General features: G+C 30.2%; 1 protein-coding gene across 4 annotated transcripts in view; it reads right to left on the bottom strand.

Annotated features, from left to right (window-relative positions):
• Positions 1–4,196: 4,196 nt before the first annotated feature.
• Positions 4,197–22,502, bottom strand: part of LOC131840991 (dopamine D2-like receptor) — a 60,107-nt gene continuing 41,801 nt past the window's right edge. For 2 of the 4 annotated variants that reach the window (XM_059189227.1, XM_059189219.1), the window contains exons 3-9: positions 17,527–17,636; positions 14,599–14,851; positions 11,482–11,678; positions 8,638–8,748; positions 8,243–8,434; positions 5,964–6,142; positions 4,197–5,066 (exon numbers count right to left, since the gene is read on the bottom strand). In XM_059189227.1, coding sequence (XP_059045210.1) covers positions 4,852–5,066; positions 5,964–6,142; positions 8,243–8,434; positions 8,638–8,748; positions 11,482–11,678; positions 14,599–14,851; positions 17,527–17,636 — 1,257 coding nt within the window. In that variant the 3' untranslated portion in view covers positions 4,197–4,851. The remainder of the gene's footprint in view (positions 5,067–5,963; positions 6,143–8,242; positions 8,435–8,637; positions 8,749–11,481; positions 11,679–14,598; positions 14,852–17,526; positions 17,637–22,502) is intronic. The other 2 variants (XM_059189234.1, XM_059189241.1) reach the window with 2 other exon arrangements.

The raw sequence follows: 22,502 nt of genomic DNA, 5'->3' as shown, positions 1-22,502 counted from the left end.
TTCACAATATCATGTAATCGTTTATCAATTAGCTGTAATGGGTTGTGACATATTTTGTTGTTTACTGTACAGGTGACTCCATCTAGCAGAATATTGTAGTTTTAATATACATTTGCTTTTCTGCGGCTTCTGAAATTACAATGATGCTTTTTCACTCAAGAATAAGGACCTAAAATATCAATATCCAGTGTACTACAATTAGATAGGTATTTCTTAATTCCTGTAAAAGTTATCCATACTAAAAGCACATATAAATGAAACATTACAATTTGTGATCATACCTGTTCATCATTTCCAAGTGTAAACATAGATGGCAGCAGTTGTACCAAAATCGGTAATTGGTAGTAACTCGGTTATTTGATAGAAACTATTATGTATGTATGAGTGTCCTGCATAGTCCAGTAGTTATTGTACATATATATATATTGCTAGCTATCATTAATCAATTTATATTATACAGTGAGCAGGAATGTCAACGTTAACAACAGACTGTGAGGAAAATTGGAGATTTTTTATTCGTCTGTATTGTTGTGTGCGAAATTGTTGCTTAAATTGAATATACCTTATTAATCCCGTAATAATGGTCACTATTGCTTCTTAGATTGAATCACATGCAATAATTTTTATTATTCATAAAAATCACTTGTGTAGCTAAATAACTGTCATTAAAAGTAGGTACTGTACTGATCTATTTTTAATTTAACTATTTTTTAAAGATTTACCCATACTAGTTCCAAATTAATTTTATTCAATCATTACTAATTTATATTTTATGTTTTACTTGGTTCTATTTTATAGAACTGCCTATCACTGTAATAGTGAGACAGGACTTGCATTCTGGACTCGCGTAAATAAAAACATGGTTAATTAATCAATTAAAAATTTAAATCTCACCTTACAATAGTTGTATTTTCGGTCCCTTTAAAATTTAAATATTGTTGTATTCATTAGTTAGTGTTACCAATGTACTGTGTCTTTGTATGAGGGAGCACCCGCCTGCGCTAACGGATTACGTTGGATAAGATGAGCATTGTTAGTAATGTTGAATTTATCACGATGGTTTCCAGGGGGAACCGCGTGGATAGCCCCATTGCTAGCAATGTACCAATGTACTGTGTCAGGTTGACATCCACGTGGTTCACACTAGAAATTATTAACCTGTACTGGTGCCCTGCAAGCGTATATCGTTAGCGGAGATATGTACACTTGTACAGTACACCAATCCTATTTATATTAAAAAAAAAATTGTGTAGTTTCAACTTATGTAACGTACCTATACAATGTAAACTTTGTTGGAAATAAAATATACTTATTCTTATTAATGTATAATTATATAAAAAAAGTATCAAAGTATTTCTTTATATATGTTGTTTAGTATCCATATTATAAGTTCTGCTAAGTTTGGATTGGAGTTATGGCGCTGTGTGTTACTGGTATATTCGAAGTTTATTTATATATCTATAATTATCTATAAATATACTTGATCACTGTTGTTCGTTTATACGTGCAAACTTTTAGTATGCGTAGGAAATCCTTAACTAATTCTATGAATTAGGCATCAACTCCGTAAAGTTTAGCTAAAGATCAAAGTTTCCACGACAAAGTTATCCAATCAGAGAGGCGATAACTTGCTTCGTGGTCTTTTGGTATCTACTGTAGTCTGCTCTATAGACCTATACCTATACTTCTGTAATATATACCTAAAGTTGTTTATTGTATTTAATGTTGTTTATATAATAGAAAAAATTACAATTCGAACGTTACTATATTTGTCACAACAAAATTTTATTTTGGCATAGTTTATTGAATGTCTTACAATCAGGTATTTGACCTTTCATTTACAGAAAAAAAAACTTATCTGAAAACGATGATAATTATATTATCTTAAATATTTTGAGGATAAATATATGCGAGAATGATTTGTTTATAAACGTGATTTTTGTTGTACATATGTGGTGTTGATCGTAGAAAACTTATTGTTTTCTTTGTCTGATGTATTCGATATATTCTTCTATTTCTTGAGAAAAACTATTTAGTTTCATGTGTACTGTCACCACATCACTTAAGTATATAGTAGGTAAGATAACATCGGAAGACGAAAGAAGACAACTATCTAAGGAGGAATAAAATTAAGAGTTTTCGTATTTACTGTACCTAATTCTAAACATGAACTTACCTAACTAAATTTACTATATAGATAAGTTTAATTGAATTTCCAAATTCATCGAGTGACCTTCGTTTAGTTGGTTCGTGTAAGTCTCGACTGTCACTTGTAATGTGGATTTACAGACAAACTCCACAGTTTAAATTTTGTAGCTATATTATTTTCAGACACTATTATAGATATCATATTTCTTTCTGCCTATCCTGTAAGTGATCTGGTGTGAAGTTAAACTGATAGACAGATCAACGTTGCAGAATCCCAGGAAAATTATACATCATTTTCTATTTGTTTCTGCAAAACATTATAAAAATAAAAGAAAATGTTCATTACGTTCCATTTATTTTAACATCAAGTCGTACAACATTTCATTCATCTAACATTTATACAATTAACATTAATATGTACATTTTTAATTACTGCTTAATATTTATAAAAGACGCATAGCCATAATTATCTTTGGCATCATATTGTACAGGAGTAATAGAGTTACAAGTGTTGTTTGATAGATACTAATTACAAATAGTGTACCTACATTGAAAATATATTCTGGCCGATGATGTGCCACGGTTTGACGGCAACTTATATATCTAACCACCAAAACTTGTGTAAACCGAACATATTACCGATGACGAATTCTCATCATCTACTAGAGAGTTTTACATTTTTCCATATTTTAAACTACGAGTAGTAGAACATTCAGAAATATACAAAAATAATTATGCTTTTTTTAACATTTCATTGAATTTTATACATTTTCGCTAACATTTATAGTATTTTAGAAAATACAATTTTTGAGCACAGTAAATAAAATACATAATTAATGAATTAATATTTTTGTTTTCAGTCAAAATCCTTATAGGTGACCTAAACAATTATAATCCTCCTCGTTACATATTCGAAATTACAAATTATGGTATTGGACTACCTGTCCAATGTAGACCAGCAGTCAAAATTTTTGTCTATCACTAATATATACAGATTAGACAAATTCAGACATTTAATAACCATACTTCTACAAAGCTGTGTTCAGTAGTGTATGGTTACTCTTGTGTTTTGGGTTAGTTTATTATAGTCCTATCCTATCTACTAGATATGCGATAGAGCTATAGCTAGCTGGGTAGATTGTATATTGATTATATGATGTTTTTTAAGTTTTTTTCAATGATGTGAATTGTATCTATCCAAATTGGGTTTATTTGATTCTGACATCTAAATAGTATTAGACTATGATTCTGACGTTAGACCACAATCTACGTCATATCGTATATAAAGGTATATATAATAGTTTGTTTTAATATGCGTTTTTAATTATATAATTTGAACATATTTGTTGGTTTAGGCTTCAATCGATCAATTTATTTAATGAGTAAAACTAATATTTACATGGTTTGGTGGGTGCCTAAGTTTTGGGATATTCTAAGTAAAAAATAATTAAAAATTTTCATATGGCACTAATTCATATGCAAAATCACAGTTAATATTTATACTACTTATATTAATATATTATCTATTAAGAGACAGTCAAGAATATTTCTAATACAGACTACTATTTATACAATAATTAATATATAGGTACTTAGTGAATAAAGTAAATTTTATTAAATGTAACTATATATAATTCATAATATTATAATGTACATAATTGCTTTACATGGATATTATTCTTTTAGATAATAATACTGCTCCACAAACAATTATTTTCTGTAATTAAATTTTCTCGAAATCGTGATGAATGTGAGTAAGGCTAAAAGCGTATTTATATCTACATATTTAAAGAAACCTATAAACTAATTATCACATTGCAATAAAATATTACTTAAGCCTCTTGTTACGAGAAAATTTAATTTAGATTTAAGGAATTTTATTTTTTAATGTTTTAGCATTTGTAGGGCAGAATAGATCACAACCATTGGGAACAATTCTAAAACAAAATTATGCATACATTAAACATAATTATATATATATTAATTTATTACGATATAATATCCTAATAAATGAATAAAATATAATAAGTCTTAGGAAACACTTTAGATTAGATATTCCAACTTGGCATCTGCATTTAGTTATAGTTCAGGATTATATTCTTAGGACACAGGATATCTACAATTTTTTTCATTGCTACACTTACTCTCCTCTTAATCAGAGTTAAAAAATGTTAAACAAAAGGGGGATATGGTCATGATATATAATAGAATAACAGTGCAATGACCCTATAATCTGATTAATGAACTTCATATTATGAGAGTGGGTAATACGAGTATTTGCTTGTTTTCATTCTTTCGCTTGACTGTATGCTAGATTATTATTACTATTAACAAACTATCGGTTTAGCCTCTCATAGAAATAGGTACTTATATATTTTTTAAATATAAATCTATATATTGTAATAATTGGAATATTAGAAATATGAGTATTATAAAGAAAAAAAAATTCTACAAGAAATAGATCCAGTACTTAGTTACATTAGGTATACGCTTTTTGGTTTAGCAAGACATAATTTTTTAAATTAGGTACTTGTTTTTTGTATGACTAAAAACTAAGAACATTGATTATATAACAGGTTTTATATTTGACTACTGAATTTGAGTCCATCTCATTTATATACACTTATTAGTAATTGATCAATATATATTCAATCTACAAAATTGGTGGGTTGATTAACTGTATACGACATAAAAGTCTATGGGCTAGGTGCCACAATTAAGTATCTTCCTGAACGCCTTCCTGAATTCTGGGTTGAAGATGGTGTAGATAACTGGATTCAGGAAGGAATTTATGTAGCCCAGCCATGTAGTCAATATGAAGGCAGTGACACCTGGCGAGTAGGACAGTTCAAATTTTGCACAGAGGGCGTCGAGGACGGAGCAACTGAAGAATGGTGCCCAACAGAATAGGAACACGCCTGTAAAAAGAAAAAATAAAAATGTATTATTGGCACTACATAAAAATACTGGTGACCATAGGTTTACAACTTCGTTCTAATTTTGAAATTAGATATTAACCAAACTATGTTCTACTGTCTGTAATTATAAAGATACCAAAAGGAAGTCGCATGGAGGTCGATCAGACATGGTACATTGCTAGCAATTGAATGACTAATAATTATAATTAATAATTTCCTCTCCCCAATCACATGTAATTTTATCATTGTTATATTACATATTTATTATTGTTGTTATTTAATTTATAAAGCGTTTCTTAATTCAGTTTAGGTTCTTACGATATTTTCGTCAAGTTAATTTATATACTCATAGGTCACAGTGACGCAACAATAAACGAATCATATCTACGTCGAAGATTTTTTGGAATCTGTTTAGGTGACCCTCATTACAACCTTTCAACGTTGCAAATCTTAATTTGCAATGTTGAAAGCCCTTTTTCAATTTTTACGGCTTTTCATTACCAAAAATCTTTTTAACAACTGTAGCTCAATATCAGAACTGAATACATTGATATTCTTTGACAAAAATCTGAACTGTTTTTCATTATCTGAAATCAAGTTATTTTTTCTGACGTTACATTTTACGTTATTGGCGTAAAGTTGTAAAAATTGAGCTCCTGTGACAAACTGAAGAGAGTGACTGAAGCTAACTTCAAGAGTAATTTATGTAGGTTAAATAATAGTAGCTAAATAAAATTTCTTATAGTATTTTTATTTAGCTACAATTATTTAAGCTACATTATTTATATTAAATTTCGAAAAGTATTTCACTTTAAGAATTTTTTTCGATTGCATTTTTTATCATTTTTCATAAATTATATTGTTACGTCTTTGCACACCCAATACAAATGTACATACCTAAGACTATAGCGAGTGTCTGAGTAGCTTTCTTCTCTTTTTTAGCAAATGATTTCGCTCGCAGTTTCCCGGCTCTGTTCGCTCGGAAAATGGTGAATCGAGCTGCAGAGGCTGCGCTCCGGAAACGTCTCCGAGGAGTTGATATCATTGAGCTACTGCTAAGTCGACTTAATTTCTTTCTGTGGACATAATTAAAGAATTATGACATATATATTTCAAAGTAACGACAAATTCACAGCCCAAGATTACTAAAAGTGAACATTTGTTCTCAATGACATAGTCGAGAAAAGAATCACAAAAATAATATTTTTTTGTGATTGTTATGACATATAAGCACAGATAACATAACATTACATAGCAAATACTCTCGTTGTATTTCGAAGAATTAAGGTATAAGTTTGCTTCAAGTCGACACAACTTGCTAGGTCAGAAATTTGTACAAAACTTTAAATATTATATCAATATTTCTTAAGGGTTGTTACAGAAGTTATTCTGTTTAATTAATTTAGTTACTTTAAGTGTAAACAAGAGTATTTAGTTATGGAATATAGTTTCAATACACAGTTGCAGTACTATGCCAGTCTACAAATACTGCACCAATGTCGATATTTTGTATAGTGGTATCACGTACGACTTCGGTGCACGGTACTAATGATCTCTATTATAACAGGTTAGAAATATGCATAAACTCAGTTGTAATATTAAGTATATATATACACATATCTATAACTGTTTATTACACCTTACATAAAATATTACTTGGTATATACAAAATTTGATGCATTGTTAGTGCAATCTTCTACATACGACCTTGAACATTGTTATCTGGATTAAGTCAGAAACGCTATAGTAAAAATCTGACATATTTATGCATTGCTACGTACTTAAAACGGTTCATTGTTACGTAGATATATAGTCAAGATTCCTTTTATTTCCAATTAAAAACGCTATGTCAATCTTGATAAGCGATTTTCATTGTGTCTCGGTAAGTTAACTAATAATGAATAAATAGTTGGGCCCATACATAGGTATTAGTTGATCTTATATATTGATATAACCTACAAGTCTTCTAACCATCTCCACCCGCCTGAATAAGGTGCCTTGAGACGACCAAGCCCAAGATTTGCTTCACTGATTTCACACCAATTGAATTGGAGTTCGGTCGATAGAGCATCAATCGTTTCTTTAGTTGAAGTTGCTCTCGAGGCTCAGATGAATTCATTGAGATAAGTAATGTAATGTGATAATAGAATCACTTTCGGTTGAAGTTTTTAAGCGCCTGGGTTAATTCTTGCGTCTTATTCGATTCTTTTACTCTTAATCTACTATAGAATTCTACTATTAGAGTGTTCATTACATTCATATAATGTAATGAACACTTTAATAGTAGAATTAAATTGAATTAAACAGTAGATATATTTTGATATGTATTATGTAATGGAAATCAAAATATACTGTTTGATAAACACAACTACCTTAGTATTTAGTGTGTATATGTATACGCACTAGATTCTTATGATGTATTTGCAACTGCAGCGACTGGTCAGGTCAGTGTATAAAGTTAAATAAACATACGTAATCAAGTTGAAACGGGTGCGCACAATCCTATCAAACTTTTCGATTGCTTCCTATAAATTAATCAATGCATTGTTTCGCAGCGTTTTACGTTTCAGTAACGAATGTGTTCAAGCGGAGAATTGTAATTACTCCATCGCAAGTTGCAAGAATAACTGTTACATCATTTCTCTCCTATTATAAAATAATGATAATATTTTTTTCTTTCTTATTGAGGGGTTTTGGCTATTGTCAGTTGCTAAGACCTATAACACTGGAACCTGTATAGATCAATTGTGCTCGCCGTTATTCATAGTTCTCTATCTAGATCCATGAGGCACAAGAATTAAAGGATATTCTTAGAAGCGATGGTTTCTCCTCAGGATAGACTATGTATACATAGATGTATACTTTCCAAAGGAAATTAGTAGTATTTATTATTTATTTTATTAATAAATTTATTATATTAGTAGTAGTATTTCGTTTATGCATGAGTACTACAACCACATAAGATGAGTAGTGGCGTTTCCTTTTCTCCTTGAAAAAATCTGCAGATTGATGTCAAGCTAAGGCCTAATTTCGCCATGTGTCGATTCAATTTGCAGTGTAACGGTAATAATATATTAAAAATTCACAATATGTTGTACAGCAATATCTGAGAAACATATAGGTATGACTCCCATTGAATGATATGATGTAAATTTACGATTAGATAAAAATCTTACTTTAATTCAGGTTTCTTTGGTGCTTCACTTTTCTCTTCGGTCTTATCTTCTTTCTTCTGCTCTTTTTGTGTAGGAGATGCAGGTGGGGTATGCTCCTTGATGTCGCCATCAATATGAGATGGGGCATAACCCGAGTCATTATTTGTGTTAGGATCCATCATTGGTATTGGTGATGCTAAATTGGCCATTATCCTGTTAAAATATTATTATAATATATACTTAGATAAGTTGAAGTAGACACCAAAATAATTCAATATATAATGGTATTAAAAGTCTTCAACATTCTGTTTATTTTATAGTATAATATCTACATGATGAGATGAAAATATTAGAAGAAAGTTCTTCTGTTAAAGATTTGTTTCTTAGTAAAATAGATTTTGACTATTGTAACTTACAGGCCAGTTTCTTCAACAACAGCTGCCAGCATGAAACGAGCAGATCTGGAGTTCACCAATTCTTCAGCATAAGCCCCCATCTCTGTTCTATCGGAGCTGAAAATAGAAAAGCTAAAAAGTACCTTAAGTTATTTTCAAATGGGGATAAAATATAATTAAGCAAGGAAACATCTTTTTATTCTTAACTTATGATTAATCATGATTACATCTTTCTATCAATCATTACGAAATGCGTCATCCTCTGAGAACGCTTGTCTATTAATAGATATTTATTAAGAAGTTTCAGAACCTTAATACTAAAGATGACATATATGTTTTGGCGAGAGGAGAGGAGCAAATCAGGTTATTTTGGCCCAGGAGGAATGGGGCGGTTCAGTATTATTGACGAGTTGCGGTTTTTTGAAAAATTAATGCATACATTATAATATAATAAGCTTTAACGGATTCAATACTCAGGAATAGACAGTTGGCCGCCCTAGACACCCCCCTTAATGGGGTCGCCCAAGCATATGATTGTTAGTTTAGGCACTTCGTACTAATATTATGAAGGTTTCCATAAAGATACCTAAATATTTGCTATTAAAATTTATGTATAACATTTCAAACACACACGTTCCATGCTCTGTATTATTTTATATTACAATACACGTGGAATTTAGTTTTTAGTTTTTATCGACGTTAAAAATATTTTACTCAAATCAACATACGACATATATTATATAACTGGAATAGTAAATAAGGAAAAGGGAACAGTCGGCTATATACTTAAAGAACGTCACAGACGACCACATCGTCGGGTCATGCCTGTAGTATCTTCTGCGTTGCCATTCCAGAGGACTGGGGTGGTAAGCCTGCCCTGTAATTTCACTGCCCTATCTCATCTTGCAACCAAAACGCTTAAAAAAAAACTACTTTTATATGATTGAGATATAAGTATACATGTAGACCACTTCATACAAAGTCTATCTTATTAATATAATAAACGCGATAGTTTGTAGAGTATGGATAGATTTTTTCTAGTCCGATGAAACTTTACTGCAATATAGCTTAACTTTTTTAATTCTATGAAATGAGGATGAAACTGCAGACACAGCTGGTATCTTTATATAGGAATAGGCACATTTTTTTATGTTTTAAAGGCTTATTATATATATCTCCAGTATTAAAAGCTAAATAAGTAAAAGATAAACCCAGTTACATTTTGACTTGTCATAACAAAACCATTTACACAGCGTGTCGCGCTATTAACCGCTTGTCACACGGTTTTACGGCATAACACAATCCGCTTTAAGTTTTCGTGACCCGGAAAACCACGTGTTAACAAAATTCTGCTCTTTGTTTTATTGACAAACAAAATTACCATATTTATATCGCTGTTAGCAGCCTATTCAGCATTCACTATAAAAGATTTAGGCTTCATAAGTTTACTGTTCATAAATCAAACAAGTAAACAACATTATTTGATTCCCTGCCTGTAGCTACGAAGCGAAAATGTTTTGTTTTTTCGTAATATAATGATCTACATATTTATATATATGTAGCGGACCTATCTACTGAGATTTACACATTCGCAAAATATAGATGAATAGAAATATGCAATATTTTTTACAGAAAATATACATAATTAATACATTCTTATTTTATTTAATAAAAAAATAATCGTTATCAAATATTAAAATGATTGGTGTTTTCGCTTTGTTCACGTTGTCATCAAGTAATCTTACGATATTGTAAGAGGACAATAGAATCATATTTGAAAAGCAATTACATTATTTATCTCTTTGTATTTGAGTAATAATATAATGAATGCAAACTCTAATAACTTGAATTGATGTCATTCGAGATGGATAAAAATACAAAAAATATTTGTATTATAAACAGCACTGCTTAATTATTGTTTTACTTACGTAGTATTCTTTCTTAATATTTCTTTTTGTCTCCATTGTTTTTTTATCTAACGGTAAATAGCCTTACTGCCCGCCGAATGTTCAGCGGTAACCGTAGTCTTTATATATGAATAGCACTACGGACATCACGTTATCATGTCACACTCGTCATACCACTCGTATATTGTCATTCCAGAGGACTACGACGCAGACGACATTTTACAGTCTACTTCTGATAAATAATAGGTATATTTGAATCTTATATGACTTCAAAAGATATATGTATATTATAAACCTATATAACCTATACAAGGAAATATATTTCACAAAGTAATTAATTTTGTAATTTCGAAAGTTGTGAAATTTATGTTACGGCCTCGTCTTGTTTAAGAATACCTAAAGTGTATCAAAATAAAAACTAAAGTAGTTGAGCAGAGCACAAAGCATGTTCTATCGGGTAACAGAAGCCTGTCAAATCAAGGGCGAGTCATGTTTTCCGAGCATGGCTTTATAAAGTCTTGGCTGGAACTTTCCTAATTTATTTGAGTGACGTTCTATTATAGTTTATAAGGTCTAATATGATTTTTACTTAAATATAATTATAATATCTACCTCTTTTTATATACTGTCACACTAAAAAACAAATTCGAGAGAAAAGATCACTTCATAGTGCTGCTTACTTTTTTCAGTTATTACGTCTTAACATAATGAATTTATCGAATCACATACTAGTCATACTTTAGCTCAAATTTCATATATAAAGAATCATGAAAAAATGAATTCTGGAACTAATAAAAAAGTAATAAATATTTTTTTATTTGCGACACTATTTGAGCCATGATAAATAATAATAATGTTTAATTCGAATTATTATCTATAGTGTCAGTTATAATTTCTTAAATCTAATGTAAAGTAATAAATGTGAGGCGAGTAATCTTTAATTCCAGATTAGACTTACTTATCATCATCCTCGTCTTCATTGCTTCCCGACGCGGTATTGGTAGGTTTGTCGTCTTGTAGCGAGCCATCTCCTAACTTTTGTGTTTGGGCAACATTTTCAATAACCACTGCAGCAGTACCACTGGACACTGCCGAAGTAATTGCGGAAGATGTTTTTTTCGCTAGTTTCTGCTTCTTTGCTCTTTGTCGTATAGCCTAGAAAAAAATAAAACGCTAGACTGTGTCTTGCAGACCGCTTAAAGGTATCTGTAAGTATCCAATCGTGTTGTAAAGAATATGTACAAACATGCAGTTGTATTTCAAATGAATAAATGTAAATGTCAGAATTTCCTTGCGGTTCTTCCCTGTAATTATGCGACGGAAAACAAAGAAAAATCGAGTCGCGCGTACTGAATATTTCTTAGTCATAAAAATGTCAAACGTATATAATACCCATTAAACTACAGAACTATATTCTCCTTTTCTTACAAACCGTTAAAGACTGTGACAAGTACCTGCAATAGTTATACTGTATTTGTACGAAGTTTCATTTTTATGTAAAATGTTGATTGCAATGAAATGCAATTATTCTAGTGATGTGAAATGTTTCCTTAAAATTAAATGAATATTTCCTTAGAATTGCGGTAGTATTTTGTTATAGGTATATTAATTGCTTAGGAAGGAACCTGAGAAATATCAAATACCTGGATATATTTTTTTGTACATGACTTAAATATACTAAAATAAAAATAGAAAACTCTAACTATTTTCTGCTAAGATTTATAAATTACTCTGAGGCTTCACATGACATAAAGAAACTCATAAAGAAACGTGGCTTAAGAAAAATGTTTTTGGAAATCGCCGTGGAATTAGAAAAAGCCGGATTCCGGTTGAGCAATGCTGTGTAGTTTTCCTTTTATACAACTTTGATATATTACGTTAATCATTCTTTCTTATGAACACCTTACTGGGAATTATAGCATCGTATGTTCTATCAATACAATCAATATTATAGTTCTGGTAGAATATCAACTATTCTACCAAAATAAACTTGGTATGAAGTCGTCCGAAGTGACAGAGAAATTACAGGGTAAGGAGGCATGGCACTTTAAACCTTCGGGAAAGCAATGTATGAGAGACACCACGGCCTTCACATTATAGAGTTTGTGTGCTTCATGTATATAGGCGATGGTTGCCATTTACCATCAAATTGCCCGCAGTTAGCCATTTTGGTTAAATAAAAAAATGAAGATATTTGTGCTTACATCATTAAAAATTAGTTTTAAGTCAACCTCTAAGGCAATTAAGCATATATAAGCGCATAATAATGCTTACTTAATATCAAATCCTATTTCAGGGTTACCTTTATTAATTAACTATGTTTTCATGTAGATTTCTCTAACTATTACAGTAAGAAGATACTTCCATTAATACCAAAGTTTATGAGCCTCCTGAAATTCCCTAGGTTAGTAATTATTAACGGTAATGTATACCCACTTTAGGATTACACTGTTGAAATATTGAAATACAATGTTACATCGCTTATAACATATGAATACTGCAATAGAAAATGTAAATAAAAGTCATATAATAAAACTGACATTTTATGTTATTAATGGTGAACGCATTATTATCAATTTGAAATATCAGTTGCGTGCATATATAATAAATTTTATATTATATATAGTTGATATTTATTTAACTCCTATTAAATATGGCGACACCGCGGCATATTATATATAGTAATGAAAAAATGAAACTAAATATCAAAACAAAAATCCATTATGTAAATCCAACTCAAAAAAATGTTATAACGCACATTTCCACGCGATCGCTCCACGCTGTTACAGCAATATAAATACATTTGCTTTTTTAGTATATTCGCAGTGCCGTAGTTTGATATTTTATTTTATTATTACTTAACTAATTGCATCCTTCGGCGTTGTTTGAGTGAATTCAGGTAGAAAATACCACAAGTGTTAATTCAAGATATGATGTCTGGATTTTTCTTGCGATTTTTTCTATGTAAATTTGTTATTTCTCGGTACCGTGAAATGTTTGTGAAATCCATAATTAATGTTTTTTTCTACAACGGTCAGCTGTCTCTTGGGACAAGTCTCTTTGTAATACACAACTGTATAACTTCTATGAAAATCCATCTAAGAGTTGAAACTGTTGTTCCAAATCGAAGAATATAATTATAATATAATGTGCAGAAATATTAATATTATGTATTAGTATTATTATATTAGTTCTCAACTAGTCGGTTGTATATTTAATATTTTGTCTATTTAATTAATTTATAATAATTAATTAGTAATTAAAATATTAAAGTAACAACAAAACTATTTAGAAGAACAACATGTAAATTTCTTCCTTGCTCATTGTTCTTGTGATAGGACAGCTTTCCGAATGAGCGGTAGATGGAAAAAAAATATTCAAAGGTGAAAAGGTAATTTAAAAGGTGTTAAAGTACATAATTTTATTTGATTAAATGATTTTCTATTTTATTCTATTATATGTTAGATTATTAGTTAGTGCAATCTCTAAGATTTCAACTTTATCATGAAAGTTAGGGTCATTAAACAAATTTGAACCTTTGGAACTTAGCAACGCCTTTATCATCACGTGTCTATAAATGTAGGTTTATTATTTCAATCACTTACATCAAACCTTTTATTACGAGGCACGGTATAATGGTAGGTATACGATTTTTCCTTCCGTGGATAAATGGATCTTGAAAAGGAAATCGGTGAATCGAATTATTTGTTATTGCTTTCGTGGTCTGAATTCTTTCATAGCTTAAATCACAGAATAATTATAGCAGAATAATGCATATTTCATAATATTCTAACTAACTGCGTATTGTAATTATATTCCTAAAATGATAGGAAAAACAACATTTACGGTAGTTCTTGTTATATAGTAATAATTATTGATTATTAGATATTTAAGATTTCCATTTAAAGAATTTCCGTCGTATTTCAGAATGAATAAACTGCATTACTCCATCAAAGCTACATTTATTTCATTATGTATAACTGTAAAAAGTATTAAAACTTGCAGAATGTATGAAAGACTATATTAACAAATATAGTATTGTTTACAATTTTAGTAACATTAAAAGAATACGTACCTTAAAAATATTATAATATAGGAACATCATTATTATACAAGGTATGTAGAACGATCCCAGAGACGAATATATCACATAGTCTGTGTTATTAAACAGACATTGATTGGGACTTCTGTCTGGAGTGTTATTCAGGCCAAGCACAATTGGGGATCCTATTGCACAAGAGACCAGCCACGCCACCGCTATCATCAGCCATACACGCCCGCTGCTTTTGTGTTTTGCGTATTTAATGGGTTGCGTCACTGCAATGTATCTGTGAACAATACATTAAAAAATATTAAAAGCATAAAAATATGTGAAACCCAGAGATGTGAGAAATTAAAACGGATTCAAGGCCTTTTCTAAAGACTTATTATATTTACCTAGGTAGACTGTATAAAAAATTATATTGAATAGTGGGGTAAGGCAGTGCGATTACAGGAAAAGGGGCATACATCTTAGTCTTAAGGAATGGCAAGGTACGAGGTGGTATCACGGGCGTCACATTATAACGTGAGTATCGTAGTGCTGTTCATGTATGTACATGCAACACGGTTATCACTTGCGATGGCAAAATCAGGTGAGCCGTTAGATTTTTCGCTATTTTAATGACATATAAAAATACAACAGTCGCGAAATATAGATAATTAGAGCAGACCAAATTACTTCTTTATCATTTTTTTAGATGTTTGTTGTTGCGTTATGTAAAATTTTTATTGTCCTCACAATATCAATTTTAATAAAGATATATACTTTTACATAATGGTATATATTTTTGTAGTTAGAACAAGACATAATGTTATGCCGATTTTCCTAGTTTATAATGAACCAATAGGTATAGTATTAGACAAATAATAAAACCCTCAATACAGAGATAGTCGCAAAGAGCCAAAAGTCAATCTAATAAGCTGAACCACTTTCGCCATGAAACAAAGCTGAAATATGAAAATATTTTGACATCATGACGGTTTTTATGAACATTTTTGAAACTATTTTCCAGTTTACTAACTATTTTACTGTTATACTCTTTACGAGCTTAACTGCTTGTACGGGTTTGGTGTGCTCTAATCACTAAGACTAATTTACTTTTATTTAGTTAATCAATTAGTGCTATTTTCGTAGTATATATTCACCCGTTTTAACTTAAAAATGTAAAATACACGCAAAGAATTTGCTCGTTCTTCCGAGATAGCTTTTCTAATGAGTGGTAGATTTAAAAAAAATAAATATGACCATTCTAAAATGTTGAAATTGAAGTTTATTTGAATAAATATTTTTTCTATTCTGTTTTTTGAAAACTTGTTTAGTTTTATGAGTGTTATTAGGTACTGGTTTCGTCTTGTTACATAATCTGTGATTAACTCCCCCATTTCGTTATGTATATGTATGATATGACAATGTATTGAAACCGATACGATTAATACTATTAATAACATTAAATAGGTTTAAGTTTAATATAACAATGATTTTCAACAGCTAGATAGGACAATGTTAAAATTCGCTCAGGTATCGAGGTTAAAGTGTATTCCTAGATACTATTTAATTGTAAATTGTGTTTTAAAATGTGTACATAAAAAAAGTTTATCTACCGGCCTAGAGAGTACAATATACAAGAACAATATTCTAAAGATATTGGTATGTGATAGAAATTCTGTGGTCTTGACTATTTTAATAAAAATAACTCTGGCCAGTGGAGCGCGTATACAGAGGAAAGTGGCATTCTTTTATATCATTACAAAACAACTGGAATATTTTTATTTGAATTTCATTATAGGAAAATGTATTAATAGATTATTTATAGGTATAATATCAGTCAATGATATCTCTTACTTATGATTTATATACATACTGTATAGAGGTATTAAGATGATGTTGGTGATTAATAAAATACTTCATAAATGGTAAAATACAATGGCATAAATATGTGTTTTCATGTGGACAGGCTTTTTACACTGTCCACTTCGTTAATATTCATTTGTCAGTAGCTGAGCCAGCAACGACGTACCTGTATAACCTTTTTGTTTGTACACTGATTAGGATAAAACAACACTGAAGTTTAAGTGAAGCTTTATACTATAATACATATATTAGTGTTTAGTAATCACACTCAAACCGTTTAAGCAGTTCCTGTAAATAAACAAATAGACCAAGAGACGAAATTTTCAACAGTCATTGTTTTGGGTAATAATCGTTTTTCAACAATGAATTATATTTTTATTAAATGGCATTCCATACTATACCAGTGTGGAATGCTCAAAACCGTTTTAACTATAATCAATATACTATAACTACGAGTAGACTTAGATATCGGTGCATGGCGAGTGTTTTCGTACTATCAAATTATTAGTAACTTACCGCCAGATGGCGCTGCAGTACATCAACCTCTCATGTTCAACTAATCCCCTTGAAAAGACATTTTTTATCTAGTGTTGAAACTTATTGTATAATTTGTATATATTGGTATATACATAACGTACGATAACCGTTTATCATAAGCTTGTTTGCCACCATCGTAGTAACGTAAACCAGAGCACAAATTGAAATGGTAATAATAAATATTCATTAATTTAGATTCCCATGAGAAAAATACGTTTAAAATTCAACCGATATAATAAAAAAAATGATATGTAATTAGTTTTAATGAAAATTTCAGCGGCGAAAGCAATAATTTAGACAGAATAGATGCAATATGAGTTATATGAGATACAAATCAAAGCATTTGTCAAGTTTTATTAATAAAATATTAACTTACTACTTTTCAAGGTCATATTTATTAAATTTGAATTTTTAACTATGCGAGGTGTAGAACTGTAATGTTCTTATGATCACATTAGGACTACATAGACCAAGAGAAGCGTTCTTGTAGGAAACGACTTTTTTATATTAGTAATAGTTTTAAATAAAATATAGTTGCTTTTACATTTTACAATTATTGAAAAAACTTCATACCTGTCAACAGATATGGCGACCAGGTTGAATATGCTGGAAGTTGAGCAAGTGACATCCATCGCTATGTAACAGTCGCAGACGACGGCCGGTAGACCCCACACACCGTTGACCTATGGGTAGAAAACAGAGTAGTGGCAGTTTCAATCACCAATATATTAACAAACTGTATCTGTATCTACATATATACCATATGCTAATATTATAAAGAAGAAAGTATTATTATTTAAATACATGTTACTGATAAACATAAAAATATATCACTAATTAAAAAAAAAATATTAACTGTTAAATTATACCAGAATAGAAATATATATATACAGACAGAAATCACGACTATAATAATATTAATAATAACAAGTATGACAACAAGTTTATTTAATTATCCTAACACTTCATATTAAGCATATTGCTGGACTAGTCGTCATGTAACCATACCAGTTTTGTGTCGGAGAAGGCCTTGGGAGATATTAAAATAAAAAGAAGTCCAACTTTTTATACCAAATACTTTCTAGATAAGCAGATAAAGTCGTGCGTTTCTTTAATTATTTCTAAATTGTTTGTATTAAGAAATTACGTATACAGTGTGAAAGAAAGAAACGCTCTAGACCAATAAAGGTATACAAAGTATTGACATTTTTATGAATAAGAAGGCTTAGAAGGTAGATTGAAATGTTTCCACGCCCATTGAGTAAGAGATTAATTTAATAATAAAACGTTGCATTTGTATTCAAAGAAATGAACAATTTAATTATATTACCGTTGAGATTGTCAAAGAAATGTTTAGGAGAACGTTTAAATGAATTTTACGAAATATTATTCTAATTTAATTTATTACAGCTGATTTACAGCTGTAAATCTTAAAATTTTTACTCTGAAGAGAATTAATATCTTTATATCTTACTAGCTACTTCTCCCGGCTTCGCACGGGTGTACATATATTATACATATAAATCTTCCTCTTGTCACATCACTTCATCTATTAAAAAAACGCTTCAAAATCCGTTGCGTAGTTTTAAAGATTTAAGCATAAATAGGGACAGACAGACAGCGACAGCATTTATATATTTGATCAACGTTTATACATTTGATAAATAAGACAATGTATAAATTATAAAATGGGAAAATATATTTTGTTAAAAGTTTAAATTCGTTTTCTTATTATTTTTTTAATAGATGGTAATTGGTATACCCCCTACGCTTACGGTATGCGTTACTTAATGCTTTGCTAGTAATGGGGTTCTCCCTCTAGATTACTAACAATCCCTTTTACCGTCCGGACAGCAAGTAATTATTAAGCATACGATATAGGTATAAAATACTAGTCTCATCTAACTGACCTTACAACGCAAATCAATTGGGGATATGTATTTAAAAGTTTATTGAAGTTAGTATATACATTTTATTACTTAATAATACAGAAATACTAATTAAAAAAATAAACAATGGAGAATGGATGTATTTTTAAATATAAAAACGAATGACATTTCTTGTTAATAATAAAATAAATTTAGTGCACAAACTGATGTCAACATTCATAAGTACGTTTTGGGATTTAAAATCGAAGTTTGTCGAAAGTACTTGGGCGAAGCCAAATTGGCTCCGGTTATCTACAAGGCTGCAGCCTGCAGAGTGCTGATATTCAACCCAGTCCTCGCTACCTTAGTTACTCGTAGTACATAGAAATGATTATAATGTGCGCGGTGGACTAACTAACTTTATTTATTTGTAGTAATAATTTATCATTGCTCATGGTTTTTGTTCTGTTCCATGTAAAAACATATATACTATATAATCCTTATAAAGTTCAGATATACTATCATCAAATTTTTACTTACTGTTTAAAATTAAACAACTTGTTAACAACAACATTTGGATAACTAACACAACAAAATAATTTACCGATTGTACTTAGAATATTATGTAAAATGTAAATATCTTTAGAATTGTGGTTTTTTATTAAATATAAATTTACTACAATATGTAGACAAAAAGGTATAGGTATATAACCTTAGATTAAGAGTTCTATATAAAAGTTCTAAATTACATATCATTATAAAAGTTCATCTAGGACTCAGTTCAGTAGTTCGAAATAATATTGTTATAGGTGGCACAATATACTATGATAATCAAAAACATTTATTTGGGAGATTTTAAATCCTACAAATGTCAACATTTTTTATCACTTTTCCCACTTAAGTTACGCTAGCTACTTTAATTAGATATTCAGAGTAAAATCTAGTAATTAGATGGATATTATTCTCCAATTCCACTTTTCATATTTTTAATATTGTACAATAAACCATTCATAATTGCAGACCTGAGGGCATAGTTAATTGGTTATTATGACTTATTTCTCTATGAATATGCTGTAAGTTACAGTATACAATAATTATTATGTGCATCGTGAACAAGAAAGCCATTATAAACTCACTATGTTCACAAGGAAAGAGCTATAAGATTCATACCGCTCTTGCATACTTAAGCTACGTGTAGTGTAAAAGAGAAATTGTTTTCGAAAATGTTTAACCAGTTTGCATTATAAATTGTACATTTCCACTTAGATACAATTAATTACAATTGGTCCTTTACGTGGTGAAGTACAGTGACATTATAAAAGAGTTGTATTATGAAAATTATATTCGTTCATATTTAAAATGTACATTGTATGTTTATAAGGAATAAATTCAAAAACTGCGGAACTGGTTTCAAAAATTTCTAATATGTGAAATTTCTTTTGTGTCACACATTGCCTATTGTTTATGCTACATAAATATAATATCGGTAATTGAATTTGACAATGACCATTAAATGATATATAACAACTTAAATAATACTTTTTACATTAAATACCTATTATTAGACTAATATACATATATTTTAAGGTGTAAAATAGAAAAAATACAGTCAACAAACCATCGAAAATGTTACTAGAAAATCTAAAAGATAATAGAAGTTAAAGAACGCTGACATGAATTAAAACTTTATAAGTTATTTTATTTGCACACAATTACTTAAACATTTTATCTAATAATTACATTGAAACTTCGGATATAGTTGAAATGGTGGTCAATTAAATCAAACGCTTCGTTTTTACAAACACTAATGTTTGGCTACTTAGTATCTATATAAATTTTATCATGTAAATGCGTAGTCTCTTGATATTTTTTATACAATTTTATGGTGATTCATATATATGTAAACGTTTGCTGCGAATATTATTCGCAGCAAACGTTTCACGTAATTCGTTTTAATTCACTCAAGGAAATTGCGAATGGATCTTTATTTCGTGCAAATATTAGTAAATGGATGTTGGATGCTTTATTTACATTAACGAAATCATTTTCTAACCATAAAAATATGTATCGTTTAGCTATATATAGCATAGCATTGTACTATATTCAATTATAAATTTATTTTATGATAACAGTCTTCTATTAGTATAATCAATACTAACTTTATGAAGACGTACAGTTTGTGAGTTTGGATGTTCGGTGTAAGCTCCGGTTCTATTAACAGATTTTGAAAATTCTTTTAATTGCACTCCTTTTAAAGTATGCTGTATGCTATATATCATAATGCTACGATCGATAGGCGGGGAACAGTTGTAAAACGGGAAAAATGCGACGGAAACAAAGCTTCATTTATGGAACTAATGAAACCATGAAAATAATAAACCACGTCTTTATCTGTTCTATACTCGTTGTAATCAACTAATGAACAAGTAACAACAAATATTTTGGACAATAACTAAATAAATAAAATAATACAGTACAACAACCTGTAAGTTGTAAGTATATATTAACAACGGCTGTAGGGTCAATTACAGTATTTTTGAAACCGATGTTATTTATTTCTATCTCTTAATAAGTCTTCTAACTAAGTTTACTTAATTAAGTTAAAGCTTCGCCCCTGACGCTGTTCGTAATTAATCTAGGTTGTTCGGGCACAAAGATGAGTTCCTTCCGTGACTTTGGTCTCTAGACGACTGTTTTCACCACGTTGTATTCTCTTATATAAGCATAACGAATAGATATTTAGTGCTTGTACTAATTATAATTAATGTCGGTCGGCCTAATAAAGTCAGGGCTGTTTCAATATAGTATCGAAATATGTATAAAACGCATTTTCCTATTGCAGAAATGTAAAGCTGTTAAACATATTTTCATGAATCTAAGTACATCACAACTACCACAAATGAGTGGTAGAATAAAAAATACTAGATATTAATATGCTTATTAAGTTTACCTATTGATATATGAATAAATATATTTTTTTTTCTATTTCTGTATCACATGGAGAATTTTATGGTCTTTGCTATATTTTATTTGCATATATAATAATATTTTCTTTATTTCTCCTCACAAACTGGTTGTTATGTCTAATGTATATATATATTTACCTGCATTTTATAACAAGTCATAGCATTTGTGCAACATATTATATAGATATCGGACAATGTATATATAGATTGCTACAAAACTTAAAATAGAGTTCAAATCGCGTCATATTAAGTTGGGACTTTTCAATGCAGGTTCTTTGTGTACTCGACAGGACGAATTTGTAGCCGCCATGGGCCGATATTCTATAGACATTGTGGCAATAAATGAGACGTGGATTAGGGAGGGGAGGAGGCCCGTGCGCCGTTGGTACCAGATTATCGCTTGCGCCATGCCCCGCGACCCGACGCAGTGCGAGGAGGACGTGGTGGGGGGGTAGGATTTTATATACGAAATAACATAGGTGCCAGGGTTTGTCCCCACCCGGGTGATGGGAATGTTGAGCAGCTGTGGATTCGTTTTAAAATAAATACGGCCACAGTCATTATTGGCACTGCATACCGTCCACCATGGCAAGACATCAATCTTTTTCTGGATGCACTGACAGAGTCCATAACTGCATTTACTGGATTTGACCATTTGTTTCTGTTGGGAGATTTTAATATAAATTTGTTAAACAATGACAACAAAGTAAGGCTT

The sequence above is a fragment of the Achroia grisella genome, unplaced genomic scaffold (genome assembly GCF_030625045.1).
Source record: "Achroia grisella isolate CSIRO2021 unplaced genomic scaffold, CSIRO_AGI_Agris_v1 utg1063, whole genome shotgun sequence".
Lineage (NCBI taxonomy): Eukaryota > Metazoa > Arthropoda > Insecta > Lepidoptera > Pyralidae > Achroia > Achroia grisella.
Note: the sequence above shows the minus strand (reverse complement) of the source record. Positions and strands in the feature narration are given on the sequence as shown.